The sequence below is a fragment of the Scomber scombrus genome, chromosome 3, assembly GCF_963691925.1.
Source record: "Scomber scombrus chromosome 3, fScoSco1.1, whole genome shotgun sequence".
Taxonomy (NCBI): domain Eukaryota; kingdom Metazoa; phylum Chordata; class Actinopteri; order Scombriformes; family Scombridae; genus Scomber; species Scomber scombrus.
The window spans coordinates 28,395,192-28,417,741 of record NC_084972.1 but is presented as its reverse complement, the minus strand read 5'-3'; the positions used below and the strand labels follow the sequence as shown (position 1 = coordinate 28,417,741).

General features: G+C 37.0%; 2 protein-coding genes across 3 annotated transcripts; both read left to right on the top strand.

Annotated features, from left to right (window-relative positions):
* Positions 1-1,256: 1,256 nt before the first annotated feature.
* Positions 1,257-3,094, top strand: pth4 (parathyroid hormone 4). Its single transcript, XM_062416564.1, has 2 exons — positions 1,257-1,342; positions 2,824-3,094. Exons 1-2 carry the CDS (start codon positions 1,257-1,259, stop codon positions 3,092-3,094), a joined length of 357 nt encoding a protein of 118 aa, XP_062272548.1.
* A 2,542-nt stretch (positions 3,095-5,636) lies between these two features.
* Positions 5,637-22,427, top strand: cept1b (choline/ethanolamine phosphotransferase 1b). Of its 2 annotated transcripts, none has more exons than XM_062415907.1 (10): positions 5,637-5,813; positions 9,316-9,618; positions 10,835-11,009; positions 13,065-13,212; positions 13,316-13,457; positions 16,813-16,897; positions 17,223-17,354; positions 17,744-17,902; positions 18,158-18,283; positions 18,982-22,427. In XM_062415907.1, the coding sequence occupies exons 2-10, from the start codon at positions 9,428-9,430 to the stop codon at positions 19,102-19,104; spliced, it is 1,281 nt and encodes a 426-aa protein (XP_062271891.1). In that variant the 5' UTR covers positions 5,637-5,813; positions 9,316-9,427; the 3' UTR covers positions 19,105-22,427. The 2 variants fall into 2 exon arrangements, with proteins under 2 accessions (XP_062271891.1, XP_062271892.1); XM_062415908.1 differs by lacking the exon at positions 16,813-16,897 and adding an exon at positions 14,837-14,921.
* Positions 22,428-22,550: the final 123 nt, after the last annotated feature.

Sequence of the window (22,550 nt, the reverse complement as noted above, 5' to 3'; positions counted from 1 at the left end):
GTCTGAATCATCAGAGGAGCTGCTGTCACCAACAGGGACAATGTAAGTACCTTTAAGAAGCATCATCACTTTATTACAGAGCCAAAAGTCAGATATTTGTTTCAATTTCAAGACATTTTTAGCTCTAGTTTTTAAGTTATCATTCAACATGTTGAGTTATTTCTGCAAAAATGTGAAGAAACTGTTACTGTAAAATTGTCTGTGTGGAACAAACAGCTTTGTGCCTTTTTTGGGCAACTGAACAGACAAATGTACCTGTTAAAGTTTTTAAAAAGTCCGAAGTGAGAGGTCTGTGTGATGCATTTTCAATTTTGAAAATTAATAACATGTTAAAAACTGTCACATTCAATCTTTTTCATTTAAACTTGTTTTAAATTACATTGCAATTTGCTTGTTGGATCAAGATGAAAATTTCAGAAACAGAAAATCTGAATAGTTTCCACAATAGTGTTGACTGAAGGGTGGACAGAAGCGAACACACATGGGGGGTCGTTCATGTGGCAGTTTCAGTGTTTACATGCTTTTTCTTCTGTTTGATGCTCATGTCTGCATGATTCATTGTTGAGATTTGGGAGTTGTGCTTGTTGACTCCTCTGTGGTAACACCTTTCTCTGCGTTGACTTGTAGAGACACTTATATGTGGCTTTGGAAAACCATAAATTCAGCTTGAGATAAGAGGAAGCTATATGTCGTACCTGCTTTCATGAATTGCAGCCTTTAGCATCAATTTTCCATTTTTCAGTAACACCGAAGCATATTTAGATCAGCTGCAGGATACATTAGTGATGGAAAGAGTGTTGAGTATTTGCATGCTGGATTAAAGTTATTGGTCTAAGAAAAGGCAGCGTTATAGTTGTACTATAAATAGTCAGACAATGAGATTTTTCACAGGTAAAAAAGTGTCTAGTATTTAATGTTTTATATGTTGTTATAAGTAAGTCAATCAAAGAAAGTAAGAAAGCTATTTTTCTGCCATACAGTTATATTTATTTTATTTTTTACATTTTACTCTTTTCTTGAGGGTTCATGGATGATTTCACTCTTTCAGAAATGATTCAGAAGTCATTCAAATGTAATATAAAGGAAAGTTAGTCTGTGTTGAAGTGGTCAACACCAGTAGATCACCAGAATAAAAGGAGAAGTAGAAAAGGAGAACTGATCAAATCCAGAAACTGTTTGTTTTTTAATGCTTCCTGTTTATTTTATCTTTAACATGATGAGTTTTGATTGTGTTTCTTGCTGTTTAGACACAGAAGATGCAGATGTCCCACAGAGCAGTGCAGTGTTTCACTGTCATGCTTCTTGTTGTCTTTACCGCTGGCCAGTGTCAACAGAACGAGAGGTGAGACTGACCCCCTTCCTCCTACCTCCATTTAAACTTTTTCACACAGTATTTTTAATTAATTTGATAATTAATTTGAATCAAAATGTGGTTAAATGTAGCACTTGGAAAATGTTTTGTGTGCATCTGCTGGGGCTTAAATTAATAATACCCTGAAAAGATCATTTTAGTGGACTATTACTCGTCACCCGTGCTCTGAAAGGTTACAATGGATTCATGTGGAGACCCAAAATCGCAGTAAAAAATGTCAAAATGTCCAAAGAAATACACTTCCTGCTCCAAAACTGAACCGTAACACTACACCTCATTGTGTGGCAACATGTGCTGCAATATTACTCTAACGCTGGTTGAAAATGTTTTTTTTATTAAAGCGTTCACACTTGAGCTGGGAGGAAAATTAGAGCATTAACGAGTCACCGCTGAGAGCTAAAACCAAAATCAGAAATGTTTTCCCTGATTTAGTTTTTCAGTGAAATGTGAAAAATTATGAAATATCACTTTGGGACGGTTGATTTCATGTCTGCAGGTGTTCTTGACTTACTGACGCACACTATAAGATCACTATCTGGTTTTCCTGGTTTCATTTAGACTGTTTATCTCTAGTCTTAGACAATAATGTGCTTTCAATTTCATGGAAACAGTTTGAAGGAAGGCACTTTCCAGTTTCAACACAGAAAGATTTCCATGTTTTTTAAGGCTCTTCATGCTCCCATCTCCTTGCTATGTGAGATCCTCTTTGTTTTAGAGTCCATCTTTTAAATCTCTTTTATGTTATGTTATGTTATGTTATGTTATGTTATGTTATGTTATGTTATGTTATGTTATGTTATGTTATGTTACAGTATGTTATGTTATGTTTTAAGGGAGAACTTATCCTGACTTTATGTGAATTTCTTATAATGATTTTTCAGATTTTGCATTAGATTTTTATAATTTGTTGATTTTAACTTGCTGCTTTGTGTGAATCACTTTGTAATTGCAATATGACAATACCCTCATGAACAAACCCAGGTCCATAGAAACAGGGTTGTTTCTTTGGGATGCTGACTCTAAATCTGTACTTATCGCCAAACATCAGTGTTGGTCCTCACTAACTCACTTTGTGCTTTCGGTGGTCGGAAGACTAGAAAACCGCTATATAAGTACAGTCCATTTAGCATTTATTATTGACCATTATGCTCTTGTAGGTAAATGGCAGCATATCCTTGCAGCCAGGCTCCAAACTCGGCTGTAAAACCTGAAACTAGAAGAGTGGGACTGTTTTAACCTCAGATAAAAGCTGTAGTTTTGGACTACTGTAGTTCAGCCATCACAGATCTTTTACTGTTCATACTTTACATGCATCATGAATCGGACTCTGCTTTTGGATAAAACTCTTTGCCAAATATCTTTATTAAAATTGTCCAGTCTAGATTGAATAGTGAGGATGTGTACTGAGGTTGTACCAGTTCTGACTAACATCCCTGCTTGTCTCCCTCCAGTCGCCGAGCTGTGACTGAACACCAGCTGATGCACGACCGCGGCCGAACCATGCAGAGTCTCAAGAGGCTCATCTGGCTGTCCAGTGCCATGGAAGGTCTCCATACCGCCCAGACTCGCTCTGCAGCTTTCAACCCCACAAAGCCACTAAGCCTGGCTCTGAATCCAGCGCTGATCCCTGCTGCTGGAAGCCCCAAACCCACCCGGGTTCAGAACCTCCTGAGAGACTTCTTTAATCCATACCTGACTCAGCTGCAAGACAGAGAGTCCTAATATCACAGATGATGATGTACAGATGAAGCTACACATATGTAAAAAGGATTAAATGTGTCCATATAGTTTGAACAAAAATACACTAAAAAGCACAACAACAAAAATCATCTAGACCTCTGTTCAGCTGCAGATGTGTCCAAATGTCTCAAGAGTTTAAAAGCAGATTGAAGTTGAAGTTATGGAAGTTTCTTAAGTTTGAGCTGCCTGAAGCTGTAAAAAACTGTTTTTCTGTCTTAATGTATGATCATTTTACACTTCCATGTCGGGCAACAATATTAAAATAAAAAAATAACAATGTTTTCCAGCTTGACGACGATTCACAATTTTAATAAATTTGTTTGGCTCTGAAAAAATGATGTTTGTATACTCCTAATGTGTAACAGTGGATATATTTTGAGAGACATGTAAGGCCCTGAATCACATTTTCTATCTGCATGGTGAGGAATGAATTTCCAAAACGTTAACTGATGCTGTGTTTCATTTGTTGTCCTACAGTCGACTCCTCTACACTAAAGTACATCACAATATCTACTACACAATGGTTGTTATGGTTATTTTTAGGCACTTTCTGTTTCCCGAGTACTCACAACATTGTAAAAATACTCCCTTGAAAATATTTATCTTTATTACATTTACAAAGAGAAAAATTACTTCAATCTTTCTCTAACTTTAACCAAAGTGTTTTTGTGGCCTGAACCTAACCACATGTTGGACTCTGAATAACAACTTCAGTCTCTGGTGTCCTGAACTTTGTAAGTTCACCATCAACGCAGACCGACTCCCTTTCAGCTTGTGTACAGTATTATATATCTTAGCACTTCCTTCACGGGGAAAACCCCTTTGCCCCTGAACATAATCCAGTCAGGAACTAAGATTCCTTCAACGCAAATTAGCAAAGCAAAAGACATTAATGTAGCTTCTAGGATGTTTTGCCACATCAACCCATGAGAGTTATAGACTGAATGAATACTGGAGCTTATATGTAAAAAATATGTTGTTTCTCTCTGCAAAACATATACAAAAGTCCAAGAAAACGGTACGACTGCCACAGCAGTGTGGTTTAACTCCCACTACTGAAGCCTCATATTATCAGCAGCCTATTATCTTAAGCTGAATTATGATTATGGTAATTTTTTTCCGAGCCTCAAAAAGAAAAAAAAGCTGTACTGACGACTTTTACTCAGCAGTGATTAAATCATGTTTATTATTCAGAGTGAAGAGTTTAAAAATATACCAGTAACTCGACGTATTGAAGGACATTTATGAATTCCTTTCTCCTGAGTAATTATTTTAATGCATGTATAAAAAAAAGATATTTGGCTCTATGATAATCGTTTGAATGCCTCTAATTATATCTGTTCGGCTGTTTGTGTGCATGGATGTGGTCTGTGTTCATTTTCAGCTTAAACGTGTTCACAGTTTTGTTCCACTAACTGATCATTTTTGGATTTCTTCGTATGTTGAAGTGGTTAAAGTGGTGTATACGGAGCTGGAGTAAAAAAAGATACTCTGTACACAAAGAGTTTGGATAATAGCGTATTTTTTAAATCACATTTCCAAAACGGGAAACACAAGAGCAAAAGTGTGATGACAACTGGCTTAACAGCTGACTACAGTAGTAACAATTCTTCCACAGCCAAGATTTAGCGTTTAAACACTACTACTACTACTAAAACAACCTGGGGTGTAATTTCCACTGGGGACGGGGACACAAATTTGTTTATTATTTTTAACCACATGGCGTCATCTCCATGGATGATAACTGTTCTTTCATCTATACCTGTATGGTCTAAAGTGGTCTACATATGTAAAAAAAAACAAAAAACTGTGAAATCTGCCTTTATTGCATTTTCATAAACAGAATTAGTAAGAAATAATCAATTATTTGACCTGTGGAGAGCAGAAAAACACAGAGAAGAGTAAATCAAAGAGAAGGAGAATAAAATGAGGAGAAGGAGGAAGAAGAGGAGGAGGAGGAAGAAGAGGAAGAGGAGGAGGTGGAGGAGGAAGAGGAGAAAGGAGGAACAGGAGGAGGAAAAGGAGGAGAAGGATGAGGAGGAGGAAGAAGAGGAGGAGGAGGAGGAAGAGGAGGAGGAGGAGGAGGAAGAAGAGAAAGAGGAGGAAGAAGAGGAGGAGGGGAAGAGGAGGAGGAGGAAGAGGAGGAGGAGGACAAGGAAGATGAGGAGGAGGAAGAGGAGGAAGAAGGGGAGGGGGAGGAAGAGGAGGAGGAAGAGGAAGAGGAGAAAGGAGGAACAGGAGGAGGAAGAGGAGGAGAAGGATGAGGAGGAGGAGGAAGAGGAGGAGGAGGAAGAATAGGTAGAGGAGGAGGAAGATGAGGAGGAGGAAGAGGAGGAAAAGGAAGATGTGGAGGAGTAAGAGGAGGAGGAGAAGGAGGAAGAGGAGGAGGGGGAGGAAGAGGAAGAGGAGGTCTGCCTGTAAGATCGAGCTCAGGGTATAAAATCTCAATTCACATCGAAGCCTCGCGAGAGTTCCGTCGTGGCTAGCATCAACTAGCTCGCAGTGACACCGGTCAGATCCTACAGCTGCAGACACGTCTCTCTGTCTCTCTGTCTCTCACTTCTATTTCTGAGCATTAAAAAGAAGAAGGGAGGAGAAACTCTACAAGCAAACACCCACAGAGAGGTCCTGTCCTGTTGGCTTGAAGCCCCCTCACTGCCTCCCTTTGGACTCCCCGCTGCTGTCGTCCTTTAATCAGCAGGTCAGTCGGTTTTACCCCCGAGACTTCAGCAGCTGCTAGCCGCCTGAGGTTAGCTTCATCCGGCTAGCTGCATCCACCACCACCGGGGGAGGAGAGAGTCTCATTTTAATCCATATCTAAAAACAGCAGTGACATTTCCACCAGTGTGAATATTGAGAAGAAGTGTTAATGCCTCTAATGCATTAGTATGTGTGAGTTTTTAATACATCGAGGTGTTTTTTTTCTTCTAACGTGACTAGCAGCCGAAGCTAATGCTAATCATCTGCAGCAGGAACAGGACTGAAGGGTTTGTGAAGCTTTGGGTTTGGTTGTTTTCTGTCGTCTTGAGAGCTTGTCAGTGCTTCATGTGTCGCTGACAGTCACAGGAAATAGTTCAGTAACACAGACACACGGTCCCAATGACGTGGATCCTTCATCATAGTCTTTGATTTATTTATTTTTCTGATTATCTGCAGATTAAGTCTTGATTAACTCAGTCTGAGGGTGACATGTCGCAGATGTCAGGTAGTAGTTTGATCACTCAGTGGCTTTTTGAGGTTAAACACTCCTGATGTGATCGATCACAGTGACAATAACACGTGTGGTGGGTCATTTTGTAACCATTTTACTGCCTAATTACAATCTAACACAGTCAAATACAACATTAACTCTACTTTAATGAAGCTTATATAAGGGCTGGGCAATATGTCGATATATCAATATATACTAGATATTGTAATATCGTGATACAGCAGATGTGTTTTCCTGGTTTTAAAGGCTGCATTACAGTAAAATTGTCATTTTCTGAACTTTTCAGACTGTTCTAGCTGTTTTAATTAATTTTATAGTTTGCCTTTACCCACTTAGTCATTATATCCACATTACCAATATTGTTTCGATATCGAGGTATTGTTTTCTGTCATCTTGATGGCTTGTTAGTGCCTCATGTGTCGCTGACAGTCACAGGAAATAGTTCAGTAACACAGACACACGGTCCCAATCACGTGGATCCTTCATCAGAGTCTTTGATTTATTTATTTTTCTGATTATCTGCAGATTAAGTCTTGATTAACTCAGTCTGAGGGTGACATGTTGCAGATGTCAGGTAGTAGTTTGGCTTTTGAGGTTAAGCAATCCTGATGTGATCAATCATAGTGACAATAACACGTGTGGTGGGTCATTTTTTAACCGTTTTACTGCTCAATTACAATCAAATACAACATTAACTCTTCTTTAATGAAGCGTATAAAGGGCTGGGCAATATATCAATATTATATAAATATCTTCATATGAGACTAGATATCGTGATACAGCAGATGTTGTCTTCCTGGTTTTGAAGGGCGGCATTACAGTAAAAGTGTCATTTTCTGAACTTTTCAGACTCTTCTAGCTGTTTTTATTAATTTTATAATTGGCCTTTACCCACTTAGTCATTATATCCACATTACTGATGATTACTTATCAAAAATGTCATTGTGTAAATATTTTGTGAAAGCACCAAAAGTCATCCCTACAATGATCTATGTCGCCCAGCCCTAGCTTATATGTTTTCAGTTTGACACTGTCAGAAAGGTGATAATTGTACTTTGTATATTCATGAGTTCTCAGTGGGTGGTGGCAGTGTTACTGGAATGTGTTATATTGAAAAGTCTTCTTACTATTTTCTACCCAGAGGCAAAATATCAGCCATTATATAATAAACATTACAGCTGCAATGATTAGTTGGTTAATAGATTAATCGCCAACTATTCTGATATTCTCTGATCATTTTTACTTATTTTTTTATAAGTGGAAATTTCTGTATTCTCTAATTCCAGTTTCACAAATGTGACTATTTTATTTTTGTTGTCCTTTCTGACAGTAAACTGAATATTTTTGGGTTGTGGATAGGGCTGGGTGTCCGTACTTCATACCTTTTTAAGGTATCGACTAAAACAAATCGATACCAAGTAGTTTCGAAATGTCTCCCATCGAGCGATACCTGCAATTGATCCTTTTTGTACCCAAGTCAAGTCAAAGTTTATTTATATAGCACATTTTAAGTACTGTACAAGCTGAAGACATAAAATAAAATAAAAGAACAATTATGAGTAAGATAAACTATAAAAACACAATGAATAAAACTATTAAATGGATAAAAGCAAAGATAGTTACACAATAAAATTCAGGATGTCAAGCTAGCCAGAGCTAGAAAATATGACTCTTTGTATGGACTTGCTCACAGCCAATCAGTGCAAGCCTTCTTTGATTAATAAATATGAATAATTTGAAGACTTTCAAAATGTATTTGTGTAATAATCAAATCATTTAGATGTGGAGGAGTGGTGACGTTTTATATAATTAAATGCTTCTATTCACATGATGGATATCAAATGAAATATCAGTTGTTGTTAGTATCACTTTAAAGGTACTCGGATTGGTAATGGTATCGTAGTTTTTTAAACGATACCCAGCCCTAATTGTGGTCAAAATAAGACATTTGATAACGTCACATTGGGCTCTGGGAGACAATGATTGACATTTATCACCACTTTCTGGCATTTTATGGATCAAAAAATGGATTGATTAATCGAGAAAGTAATCGACTTCTTACTTTAATAATGAAAATAATTGTTAGCTGCAGCTGTAATAAACATAAAGTAGAATTATCACCTTTCTGACAATGTCAACAAAAACTGAACATGTATACACTTTGTGAATGTAGAATTTATGAGCTACTGTATTTGATTGCATTAGCACAAGAGTTTCTAATAAATCACTCAGTGTATGTTTACATGTATGCTGGTGTCGCCATTATGTATCTTATAATCTCAGGTTGTGATATTTTTAATAATAACCTTTTAAGGAGAAACAGCAGCTGCTCTCTGGCTGCAGCTTCTCCTGTGTGAGGATTTGCTGCTTTTCTCTGTTTTGGAGTTTTGGAGCCTTAATCAGGACAAAATGAAACATTTGAAGGTCAACGTAGACTCAGAGAAACTGTGATGTAATGTTCGGATATTTTATTGACTAAATGATGAATTGAGAAACTAATAGTTAGATGAATCAATAGTGAAAATAACCATAAGTTACAGCGTAGTAAAATGCTTCATCCAGAGAAAAACAGAGGCAGTGTGTTTTTATGAATCTGTGCTCATATGTTGTGATATTTGAAGAGGACAGTATTGAGATATTTACTGCTGCAAACAAATGATTATTTCCGTTATTGATTAATCGATTAGTTGTTTGGTCTATAAAATGGTGGAAAATGTTAATCACTGTTTCCAAAAGCACAAGATGTCGTCCTTAAATATTCTGTCTTCTGTATTCTTCTGTCTCGACCAACAGTCCACAACTCAAAGTTCAGTTTACTAGAAACTAGAAAATATTCATATCTGAGAAGCTGAAACCAGACATTTTAATTTAAAGAGACTCTAAACGATCGATCAATTATCAATGTTGTTGGCGATAAATTTAATATTGGTCAACTAATCGATTAATTGAGTAGTTGTTGCAGCTTTAATGATATTTGTTTCTTTTATTCTAGGTACTGTCCAGCCTCATCAAGCCCCACTGTGGATCTTTAGCCCGTCAGGCAGGACAGTGGCAGATCCAGATCCAGAACCATCGGGGACCAGACCAGCAGGCAGCAGGGCTCCATGAGCACGACGGGGCAGCAGCAAGGGGGGGGCCTGCGTTCTCGCCGAGGCCTTGGCCGGGACAAGGACCCTGGGCAGGGCATGGGCATGGAGGCAGCCTGCTGGCTGGCCCCCGGAGTCCTGCGCAGGCTGATCGAGCTGCCTTCACCCCCCCTGTCCCGACACCAGCTCAAGAGACTGGAAGAGCACAGGTAACCCTGATCTCTGCTCTGCTGACTTTAACCTGTGTGGCAGTTACTGAACTTCATGTAGTTCTGTGTTTAGCAGAGATATGTATGCAAATATTCAGAGGGAATATTCAGAGGGAATATTCAGAGGGAACAGTCTGATGTGGATGAGTTTAGTGTGTGCTGAGTGGACAGCGTCACACCTTCAGGCTCAACTTTGTGAAAGTCGGTGACATCGTCATCAAGTTTTATCAGAGTGGGAAAGCTCAAATGTCGGAGCTGCAGGGCCAAGCAGTTCGAGGAAAACCAATTTATAATTTTTTATTTGTACATTTTTGTTCTGAGTTTTTATCATGGTTTAAATTGTGATTATTTTCTATAAATTAAACTCCAGGTCTGTTTTTGCGGAGTGAGTCCGTCAAAAAATTCAACCCTAACATTTAAAAGTTGCATATTACGATAAAAATCTAAAAACGTACTATTGACTGCTCTGCTCTGTAGCTTCTTGAGCTAATGGTAGCTTCACAGGCTGACGGGACTGACTGATTCACATCAGTGAATGTTGATGATATGACGTGCTTAAAAGCTGAACAGGAGATTCTGACATTTCTGTCCCTGTTAGCGGTCTGAATTGACACTTAACGGCTGCTGGGCTACTTCCTGCTACCTGCTTGATACTGATGTGAGGGCATTATGAAATTATTTGTATTGCGAAAAAAACGTGCCACTTTTTTTTTGAGCAGTTATTTTCTCGAACATCAAAATGATACATATCATTGTTTTTCTGTAACAAAGCGTCTTTGGATGAGTTTAAAAGCTACCGACACCAGCTCGCTGTAAACGTATCAAGCATTCAACAGCCAAGATTCATTTTTTCCTTCTCCGACTTACACAATTAAACTTTAATTATCTTCCGCTGAGTTAATTTGACGACGACAGTTTTCTTTGTAGCCAATGAAATCAATCGTTGCCGGCTTTAAGCTGTCACTGCCTCTCCAGCCTCTTAAGACGCTGTTAATTATGTTAGTTATAATTAAAAATTGCGGTTCTAGCGATATGAAAATTGCTCTCACTCGACGAATAATTGTTTTGCTTTAATGAAAAACCTGTTAAGTTATTTTAATTTGGGCACAGCCTCAGTCATGATTACAATGTGACGATATCATCATTGTTTGTACGGCTGGTAAATCTCCAGGCTTAAGTGAACAAGTCCTCACCTGCCTGTTGTTTGTTCCTGCAGGTACTGCAGTGCTGGACGCTCCCTGCTGGAGCCTCTGATGCAGCGTTACTGGGAATGGTTGGTGGGGCGAGTCCCCTCCTGGATCGCCCCCAATCTAATCACCATCATAGGCCTGGCTACCAACGTCTTCACCACCCTCGTGCTCGTCTACTATTGCCCAACTGCCACTGAACAGGTTCGTCATCATGCTGAGACAATGTTACACTGTTAATAATAATTATACTGTTAACTTTGAATGTTTAACAGGCTAAAATTCATGTTCCAAACAAGTCTCAATAGTGTTCATGTCTGTTCCTGCTCTGGAGTCACTCAGCATCAAATGTCAGAGGCCTGTAGTTCATTTCTAAGTCATAATACTTAGGTAGCTTTGATTAAGTTGTAAGAATAAAAGCCACATTTATGAAAGTTCTTTTATGAAGTTATATTTCACTTAAGTCCAGGATATAGTCCCTGATTTCCTTCTGCAGTTGAAGGCTTTCAGTGATTCAGTTTTAACCCTTTATATACTGTTCTGACTCATAATTAGTCTGTACAACGATTCACATTCATAAACTCCCCATCAGTCATTAATATATGTTTAAATAATCCTTCTGTTTGATTAATAATATGAAAAAAAGACATTCACAATCACCATTTTATGGTCCATGACATTTTGTAGAATATGATGAGTACAACGTGTTTGAATGCTGATTTAAATAAAGTTTTAAAATCATCAACACAGGTCAAATTTGTACGCATACATTTATAAAAATGTGTATCAACGGCATAGAGATTTTTAAAAATGATGCACTTTATTTCTATTTTTATATACTGTTGATCACACTAGGAAACGCCCAGCTAAAAGAAATAGTATATGTATAGTGTGTTTTTAAAGCTCTCAAATGTAAAAATGGGTCAAATTTGACCCTGAATAGTATGTAAGGGTTCAGAGACCATCTACAATATTAAGTCTACCCAAATTATACTGCTGGTATATATCCATGCAGACAGTTTTGGTTTCATCATTTAACAGTTGTGCCGCCAACTGAAGACAAAAGAGGGGTGAATGAACTTTCAACTGCTTGAAGTGTTGAAAAGATAGAAACAACATCCTGGTTACGCTGGATCCTCCACATACCTTCCTGGCAACAGTTTTCTTAGAAACGACCTGAAAAATGATCTTCATGAAGACTGTTGACAGAGACACAAAGGCCTGATGTGGACTTTTTCTTTGTAAATGGTGAAAGTTTAGGAGAAAAATGTGACTGAGCTGCTGGCAGTGATACATGAGCCATGAGTTATAGTTGTGCAAACTATAGACTCAATTCATATATTTAAATGGTTTGAAGAGCTGAATTAAAGTAATTAAAGTACAATAAATATTTGGTCTGCAACTAAATAATGATCTCATCACCAATGAATCTGCTGATTATTTTAGCAATTCATCGATTTAATGGTTTAAAATCTATTAAGTCCAAAATCTATAAAATGTTACGAATTGTGACAGATGCCGATCACGATATCCTAAAACCCCAAGCTGCCTTAAAATTGCTTATTTTGTTCAACCAGCTGTTTAAAACCCAGACATGCTAAAAAAGACAGATGAAGAAATGCAGCAAATATTCACTAATAGGAAGCAAATATTTTTCAATTTAATAGATCAGAAAAATAGTTGCTTTATTTATATAGCAAATATTCAAAGTGCTTTACAGGTAGCTGATTGACAAGCTGATAATAAGCCAGAACAAGTGACACAATTAAAACAAATCAATAAATAAATAAATAAAATAATTTAAAAAATGTTTTAAGACAAAACTGATGACCAATGCACACAAGAGAAAATAAAAATGCTTAAAAATGTAAATAAATAAAATAAGTAAAAAATAAATAATTAAATAGATAAAAATAAGAGAGAACAAGAGAAAAGGTTTTATTAAAGTAAGAGTAAAAAAAACTGGGTTAAAATGGATTAAAAAGACAAAATAATTCAAATAAGCAGGATCAGTGTCTGATCTCTGCCAACAAGTTCTGGACATGTTTGATGACGGCAGCGGTTGTGAGTCTTTTATTAACTCCACTTAGATCTGTCTCAGAGTGTTTCAAACTTAATGTCTGTTTTGATTATTACTTGTCTTGACTTGACGAGGTCTAAAGCCACTCTGATCCTGGAGCTGATTGATCTCTCTCTTCAGCCTGATGTTTGTGAGCTTCTTCTTCTCTTTATTAATGTGTGTGTGTGTTGTTGTTTCAGGCTCCTCTGTGGGCTTACCTGCTGTGTGCAGTGGGTTTGTTCGTCTACCAGTCATTGGACGCCATCGACGGGAAGCAGGCCAGAAGAACCAATAGCAGCTCTCCTCTGGGCGAGCTGTTCGACCACGGCTGTGACTCCCTCTCCACCGGTTAGCTTTGCCTCCTTTTTACTTTCACTCAGCTCATCTGAAGCTCTTTCTTTCTTTTTTTTTTAACCTACTGTACCTTTTGTGTCTGTGTTTGTCTGTGCAGTGTTTGTCGTGTTGGGAACCAGTATAGCCGTGCAGATGGGCACGAACCCGGACTGGATGTTCTTCTGCTGCTTCGCTGGGATGTTCATGTTCTACTGCGCCCACTGGCAGACATATGTGTCCGGTACTCTGCGCTTTGGCATGTAAGTTTTATACAGCTGCTCGGTTTGTTGTTTATTTGAGTAACAAGATTATTTGTATCCATGTATTTATAAACTTCAGTCATCTTAGTTACTTTGTGCTCTGTAGCAGGTCTATTGGGAGTTATATTTGAATATTGGCACCGAAACCACATCGAGTTTCACTTCTGATTCCAAAACAATACTTTTTTTTAAGATATCACTCTGCTGAGTATAAACTTGTTTTTTTCTTCAAAGCCAGTTTCACATTAAACTAAAAGAGCCAAAAGTCTTTATATCCTGGCATTTAGCTTAATATCTCATCACATAATATTTTATCATGGATGTATTATAAGAGCTGGATAGGGCGCTGCCTCTCAGCCATCAGCCGAATCTCCCGCCAGTGGTCACTTGCGGTATTGCAGCAAAAAAGCATTTTCCCCATAGACCACCAATGTAACTATTGGCAGGACACCTCGGACAGCAAACAAGGTCAATTATGACTCTTTCTATTATGAATTTTTGATCCATGGAGGTTTTATATTTATAAAACCTTCCTCAAGCCAAGAAAAGCACTTTTTAAAAAAACAAACCATGAGGTCATCACGATGTAAAGTCTGTGGGCCGAGCGGGAACTCGTAGGCGTGGCCAGCGGGGGAAACATTACTGCCCATGTTCAGTGAGCCGCATTACAGGGAAGAAAACCCTCAAGCTAGAAACTTGTTTTGGTGTATGTGCCTGAATGGGTGCCATTTTTGGTCCAATATCCAGCTCTTATAATACATCCATGTATTTTATAAAGACGTAAGAACTCAAGAGTTGTGTGTGGATACATTTATTCATTATTCCTCACCATCATTATTTTACTCCTGTGTTCATCACACACACCGTTTACATTTATGTACATATATTTCCTGTTTCCTCTTCCTGTGCTCAGTTTGTCACATGGAAGAAATGCACACATGCAGCTTAGGGAGAAATTAGGTGACTTGGTTCAGTGCAGCGGATTTCCCCCCCACTAATCCAAACATGGCAGGATCATTGTCACACAGAAATGAGATTGCATTGAGGCCTGAATAAAGGTGGTATTTTGTAATAATCATACAGACCTACTGTAGATCAGAGGGTGAGGTGATGAATAAATAAATACACCTTCAGACAGTCCCATCATAGCTCTGAAACAGCCGTGACAACAATAGTCACTTAAACTGAGACAGCTTCCCTAGAAAATCTCATTATTGTCTAGGTGAGGCTGGATAAAGTCTAAGACATATTTAAAGGTGATATCTTGGTGCCTGAAAAGTTGATTTAACAATTATTCTGCATTCATCAAGTCAAAACACATTTTTTAAACCTTTTTTTATACAGTTCACAGTTCTGAGTGAGTTATTATCTGTGTGTAGATTTGACATAACAGAGTTGCAGCTCTGTCTCGCAGGATTGCAGACGCTCACAGCCTCTGTGGGTCCCTACCTATGGAACATTATGGTAAAACCTCCTGGTTGCTGCCTGCATGGCTCCTCTACTGTCTCCTTCCACAATGACCTCTGACTTTTTTACATGGAGTCACATTGGCTCATCCCCTCCCTGTTTGTTCTGCTTAAAGGTGCAGTCAGTAAAAAAAAAGGCTCCTCAGTAACATTTATTTTTATTTCAATTCGAAATGAGAATCTGGCAAATACAGACGTCAAACTGTATTTGCACCGGTGACCTTAGAGGCTAATGCTGTTACTCAAGTCTTTGCTTTTAATTCCTGAAAGACTCCACCGAGACGAGGTGTGATGAGAGACCTGCTGGATCTTGTGAAATAGTAGATAGATAGGTAAATAAGACACTGCAGAGATCTGACACACTGTTACATCACAGAGCTGTAGGTGCAGTACAGTAGGTGCCAGGATGATTTTGGCAGACAGTTTTCACTATTTTCTGATGTTTTTATTGATCCATTAAAACAATGATCAATAGTTAAGTTAATAATGAAAATATTTGGTAGTTGCAGACCTAATGAATTACACACATCCAGAGAAGCTGTGCCTGTTCAGGTAGCTTAAAGGCTCCCTGTGGAGGCTGTGACCTCTAGCAGCACTGTTTATTTAATGAGTGTGCGTCATCGATATACAGGTGGCTGTAATGCAGCAAAAATGCAGGAATCCAGCAGCAAATGCAAGCTAGTTTAGATAGATGTAAACAGTCGTCTTTTTAGATATTTTAATGGAATATAATGATAATCATAATAATCATAATAATCAAACGTTATTTATAGAGCACCTTTCATACAAGGACTGTAGCTCAAAGTGCTTTGCAGAGAAAAATAAAAAACAAAATTCAGTAAAACAGCAAATAAACAAATACAATTAGCCTTTTTTTTTCAAATGAGATAAAATGACACTAATTAAAAACCAAATTAAATACATATGTTTTAAGCTATCATTTTAAAATGTTCAGAGCTCACATCTCTTCTAGCTTTAGATAGAGTATTCTATAATTTTGGAGCATAATTAAAGAAAGCTGCAGTTCTTATTTTCTTGTGTATCTTTCTTGTGCATCATTTTTTTAAACAACAGAGTCTGCAATGTAGTCCAATCCACAAAAAAACATTTGGAGCTTTAAAAACAAGTAAAAGAAGCTTGAAATCTACTCTAAAAGATAATGGGAGCCAATGAAGTGCAGCTAAAACCAGAGTAATATGCTCACGCTTCCTAGCTTTGGTTAAAAATCTAGTTTCTAACACTTTTGTTAGACCTCAAGAAGACATGCTGGACCCTAAATTTAAACATAATCATTGTTTATTTACAAGAAGGGCATCACAGGGCTCCTTTTTTTTAAAGGGAATAAGTCAACATCTTGGCAAATACTCTCTTATTGAGAGTGACGTCCAGAATCTTGTCTCTGTGGTTCGTTCACAGCTGGAGTCAGGAAGTGGTTCGTCGCCTAGTTTTGGCATTAATGCTGAAAGCAGGGAGAAACAGCTAGCCTAGCTCTGTCCAAAGTTCAAAAATACACCTACCAACACCTCTAAAGCTCATTTAAAGTTTGATTAATCTGTACAGAAATGTAAAAAGAGAGGGTTAATTTAAGGTTTTATAAGGAGATGCATACTGGAACTACTATTTTATGGCCAGCAGTTGCTGAGTTTTAATCATCAACACATATGCTGGTTGTTTTTTGTCCAAAGAGCCGGTGTAAAATTACTGATTGCGTCTTTTTAATGCAGCTTCTTGCCTGTGCAGCACAGAGGGGTGGGGGGAAAAAATCAACCCCTCGTCTCCATGTCCAGCAGTGTTTTTTTTTTTGTGGGGGGACGACCGTAGGATGGCTGTGTGTTGGTAGACATCACTAATCCTCACTGTAAATTCTCTGCTTCTCTCCTCCCACTCAGCATTGATGTGACTGAGGTGCAAATCTTCATAATAATCATGTATTTGCTGGCCGCCGTGGGAGGATCTGCTTTTTGGCAGTCACTGGTAATTTTTGAATCGGTTCTAATTCCTACAGATTGAGATTAATGAGACTGATGGCATAATTACGTAATCATGTTGATACTGGTACGGCTAATACAATTATGATGCTGCTTTTAATGCTTTTGTTTTGACTGTTTTTATTATAGCAGAAGTATATAGGATGCTTTTTATAATTCTCATTAACGTTGCTCTTGATGCTGCTCAATTTACTCACAAATTACTAAAATAGCTGGAAAGTTGTAGTATGATCAAGACGTCTTTTCATGTTAATATCTGTTGTTTTATTATCCTTTTTTTTAACTTGAGTGATTTATTATCCGATTCCCAGATTCCGGTCCTAAATATCCAGATGAAAATGGTCCCTGCCATCTGCACTTTTTTAGGAGCCATCTTCTCCTGCACCAATTACTTCAGAGTTATTTTTACAGGAGGTGTGGGCAAAAACGGATCCACAATAGCAGTAAGTCTGGAAACTTGAAGCGTTTCTCTTGATTTTTGTTAGTGCTGCAGTTCTATCTCATCAGAATAAGTAGTATTTATTATTGTTTTTTTGGTTTAATTGCACATATGTAAAATAAAAGTCATAGAAAAATAGTAAAATCATAATAAAACGTGTATATGAGGTAGAAACCATGCAAAGTGAAATACATAAACATGAATATGACTTACTTAAATAATATTACGTACAAACGATGTAAAATAAGCTAAAGGAAAAAAGCAAAACATTACAAGTTAAACACACATCATAGTATGACTGTAGTTACATCAGATTTCTGTTAGAGCAGCTTTGTGCTTTTTTTTTTTTTTTACTGACATTAACTGTGTGTCTTTTGTTGTTTCTGTCCTCAGGGAACCAGCGTCCTCTCTCCAGTGTTACATATTGGTTCAGTCATAATTTTGGCAATGATGATATACAAAAAGTCTGCTGTCCAGCTCTTTGAGAAACACCCGTGTCTTTATATCCTGGCGTTTGGCTTCGTCTCGGCCAAAATCACCAATAAATTAGTTGTAAGTCGAATGTGTGTGTTTTGTTGTTGTTTCATAAGAGAGAGCTCAAACATAATGCTGTGGGTTGTAGACGGAGAAAGGTTGCACATTTTTTAAGCTTCATCTAAATAAAATCTAATCTCCAATGAGCCAACTTTAAGACTTTGTAAACTTTGCTTACTCATTTAAGTCTACCAGAGGCTTTAACGATAAGAAATGTAAACCGTTTAGTTGTGTGTAATTCTAACTGTGTGGTTTGTGGTTGTCTGTCCGCAGGTAGCACATATGACAAAAAGTGAGATGCATCTCCACGATTTAGCCTTCCTGGGACCAGGTCTACTGTTCCTGAATCAGTATTTCAATAGTTTTATTGACGAGTACCTGGTACTGTGGATTGCATTGGTAAGTACACACATGACGAGTGCTGATTCACTCTAATGTATTTTTATTCTTCTTTTTTTTTCTTTATTTAAAGTGTTTATATTTATTGACTATGATTTAAGAACAGGAGGAATCAATTTGTTAGTGATTGTTTCTTATTTGTGTGGTATGGAAGAACATTTCTGCCATGAATACAATCTACTACTATCTCAAATTATGATCTTTTTGTAAAATATTTAAACTTTTTATAAAGGTGATGAGTTAGAATTTTTATGTGACTATGAAAAACAAGTGTGACAAGTTAATATAAAATAATGTAGCTGAGAAATTAAGTCTAAATCATAAAATATGAAGTACAAATTATGAGACATAATACTGATAAATACCCAGTCTAAATTAATAAGCTGTAATCATGAGTCAAAATTACGACATAGGCTGGTTATTAGACTGAAATACATAGTCAAAAGTTAAGTGTGTTTTTATAAACTTTGAGATTAAATAATGAGTAAACATAATAAACAATTGTAATAATGAGAGTAAATTGTGATTATATTAAGTTAAAATCATGGGATAGACAAACTTACTAGTTGAAACTGATAAGATTTTTATTTTTTTATTTTAGATGTGTATGTATATATTTGTTTACTTGGCAGTCATAGTCTTCCGTACAGCGGTGTTCCTGCTTGAAAAGAGTGACGGTGTTTCTTTCTCTCACGCAGGTCATTTCCTTCTTTGACTTGGTGCGTTACTGTGTCAGTGTTTGCAACCAGATTGCCTGCCATCTTCACATTTTTGTTTTCAAAATCAAGCCTTGTTCACTGCTCAGTTCAGCTCCTCACTGAGGACACGCCGGCCATTACTGACTCTGTCCCTTCCTGTTAGTCGCACTCATCTTTTACTTCACTCTTTGTTTTCCACGTAGAGATGCAGGGGATGACGTGGTGTAAAGTATGTGCTTCTGCCAACTGAATGTGAGGACAAATAATATATATTAAGATACTGGAGTATTACTGTCATTGTTTCTTTTTCACCAGTGCAGAATTGAATTTGTACCAGTTTCATCCTCTGCCCCCCCCCCCCCTTCCCGCCCCGTTTCCCCCCCCCAAATAATAAGAAATCTCCTTCTGACAAACTCAGAGCAGATATTTCAGGAGAGTACAGGTGCTACTCGGTATGTTCAAGGAGAGAAACTTATAAAACTTCAGTGTGTTTTAACAGTTCATGTGCAAAGAAAAAAAAATGTATAGGAAATGAAATCACACTCTTGCTTTTTCTTGATTATAATTTTTGTAATATTTGCATAACTTTACCTTTTTGCTATTGTAAATACCAAACTGTTACGGTGTCCGTGCTTCTCTTTTAAGTTAAAAAACAACAACAACAACAAAAAAAAGATGATCCCGCTTTGACACATTTATAGAACTCTTCCTTTTTATGTTTAATGATTTTAACTTCTATCTCCTGCACGTTACACAAAACTGTGCAACTATTTCACATCAGCACAACGCGGTTTTGGAGGAAACGTAAAGCTGACTTTGTTACACTTTTTTGTTTCTTTTGCATATCAGAATGTACTTATTGAACAAACCTGCAAAATATTCACTGCCAATGTTTTACATGTAGCTTTTTTTCCAACTATAACCACTTAGGTAAAGGTATATGAGGGTTTTTGGGGAGCTATTTGAGTCATGACAGGGTTTTTGTGTTTTTTTTAATGTCATATGTTACGTTATATGCTCTATTCATTATGGAATTAATAGTTTGGTTAATGGTTCACGGTGTTAAGCTTTCTCTACACTTCACTCTTTTTAAAATTGTAAATAGAAAAGGACACACACCTTGCACGTCAGGTCGTCACTCTGCTTTCTATCGCTTCTTGTCCCTCTTCTCCACGTGCTACTAACCTGTGATTTGTATTTGGATATGTGGATCAAGGAAAAAAACAACAACACATTAATCAGATTTCAGCAGGTGTAAATGACATCTATACAGTTTAACACATTCTTCACATCACTTCTGAATGGAGACACAAGTCTGTCAGCTCTCTCTCTCTCTCAGATTAAGACATCCAGTCACAATTTGGACAGTTGAGATAATGAGAACGCTTTTAATTAGCAGGTTTAAGTGTTAAAATAGCAAACCTGTGATCAGCAACATTATCTAGTTAACGTATCCACATACAGATCACACGTTAATAACAGGTGGAGATGAGGACAAATCAGCTGGTGTTTTTAATGTTTTTGTTGTCAACAAATCACGAAAGGTGTAAAACCAACATCGTTAGTCTGTTTCAGTAGTTTTTGACTTCCATTCCCTGTCTGTCCCACTCAGCCCTGATCCCATTGGTTCCTACTGAAGACGCATATCATTAAAAATGGTTCAGAAATATATTCTTTAAATTAAAAAAAAAAAAAAAAAAGACTCCGTAATATATTGTTTTCTTTTAAAAAAGACTCATTAATTCCCTAAAACAGAGCTGGGCACTTTAGTTTTAGACAAACAATACTCAAACTAGAGGAAATTGTGCAATTGTTGGGATCTACTTTCAGCGGTGGATTAATCCACATTTAGTATTTAGTGAGTGTTTTTGGCAGCTTGAGTGTTTATAGGATGTAGATTAACAAAGTAGCTTCACTGCACAGAAGAATAAGATACTGTATATTGGGTTTTGGATACACAGAATGTAGGTTTTTTTTGTTAGTACGATCAGTTTGTTGTTGGTTTTTTCGTCTTTTCATTGAATTTGTTGACAAGAAAAACATCAAATATCACCAGACTGACGCTGTAAAACCAACGACGACCTGCTGCCACGTCTGTTATTTATGTGAACATCACACTCCTTCCTGCGTTGCCGGTGGCTGCTGCTATTTCTTCACTTCAATCACTGTTTTTGAAAAAGTCATTCACATTATTAAAATCGTTGGCGTTATGTTTCCCCCAAAACATAAAACCTGCTGACCTAGAACAGTTGCACGTGCACTGAATGTGTAGGAAATGAGGTCACATGATGAAATCACACTTTTTGTTTTTTTCGAGGTGGTAACTGATGAGAATCAGATCAAACTTTGTCTCTGACGGTTAATAATAATAAAAAAAAATGTTTGTTTATTTGAAGTGGCTGCTGCTCGCTCTGCCTCCACATCTACCAACATCATCCAATACTGTTACAGCCTCTCATGCTGAGTGGGTGTTTACTGTTGCTGCTTCTGAAGAAAACCTGTAGTGATGGCCTGTATTAATGTGGAGAACATGTCTGTCTTTAACAGGAGAGATTAGTTTCTTGCTTTTGCATATTGTGCCTGTTTTATTTATATTTCATTGAACAGCATTGATCTGCAGATACTGTATCATCCTCTGCAGTTTGTTTAAAAGAAAAAAAAATGTCCAAGAAGATCTATAATGCCAAGTGTTGACTGTTGTGGGAGTCCTTCATGTACAATAACCTCTGAACAGTGTTTGTTTGACTTCACAGCGGTGTAGTCGTAAGCCACAGGTACCTGAACGCTGTTGAGAAAAAGCTTGTTGGTTGTTGATTTGTAGAAGAAAAGCCTTCCACACATACACACAAGTGTTAAAGGGTCACTTCACCCAAATCACAAAAACATCGGCCCTCTAATGCCTTGTGATATCTTAAGATGGGATATTAGAGGATCATTTTAATTTTTAAAAAAATTGAGAAAAAAAAGTTGTAAATAATGAAAATAAAGTCTTAATTTTGAGTAAAAAGTTATAACAACAATAAAAGTTGAAAAAAACAAAAGTCGTGACTACAGTCGTAATTTTTAAAGAGAAAAGTTGTGATGTTTTGAGAATGATGTAATATATTATTATGGAGCCACACAAAAAAAAATCATGCTATTAGACGAAAATGTAATGTTCAGACAAAAGAGTTGCACTCATTTTAGAATAAAGCCAGAATAGTCTTAGAAAAAGTCATAATATAACAGTAAACTCTAATTATTGAGAAAATAAATTAAAATATGAATAAAAATGTGATTTTTGTTTTACAGGAAAAAAGTTGCAATGATTTGGGAAAGAAGTCATGGAGATAAAGATGTAATTTTGACACAATATGAGAATGAAGTAGTAATTGTACAGTAAAGATATAATAGTAATATATTCTAAAAGTTGTAATATTGAGATATATAATATTTCAAGCTGTAATTCTATAATAGACAATGTTTTGGTTTTTAATGTACTTTTTGAATCACTTGAACCATCTAACTATTTTCACACATAAAAATAAAATCATCTTTGTGGCTTGATACTAACCAAGGTTTAATGGAGG

Excerpts from the sequence above, each read along its gene's own strand:
- pth4 (XM_062416564.1), top strand. The coding sequence starts at position 1,257 with ATGCAGATGTCCCACAGAGCAGTGCAGTGTTTCACTGTCATGCTTCTT. Across the intron at positions 1,343-2,823 it reads CAGTGTCAACAGAACGAGAG|TCGCCGAGCTGTGACTGAAC; the intron begins GTGAGACTGACC and ends GTCTCCCTCCAG.
- cept1b (XM_062415907.1), top strand. The coding sequence starts at position 9,428 with ATGAGCACGACGGGGCAGCAGCAAGGGGGGGGCCTGCGTTCTCGCCGA. Across the intron at positions 13,213-13,315 it reads CTGTGACTCCCTCTCCACCG|TGTTTGTCGTGTTGGGAACC; the intron begins GTTAGCTTTGCC and ends TTGTCTGTGCAG. Across the intron at positions 17,355-17,743 it reads AAAACGGATCCACAATAGCA|GGAACCAGCGTCCTCTCTCC; the intron begins GTAAGTCTGGAA and ends TTCTGTCCTCAG.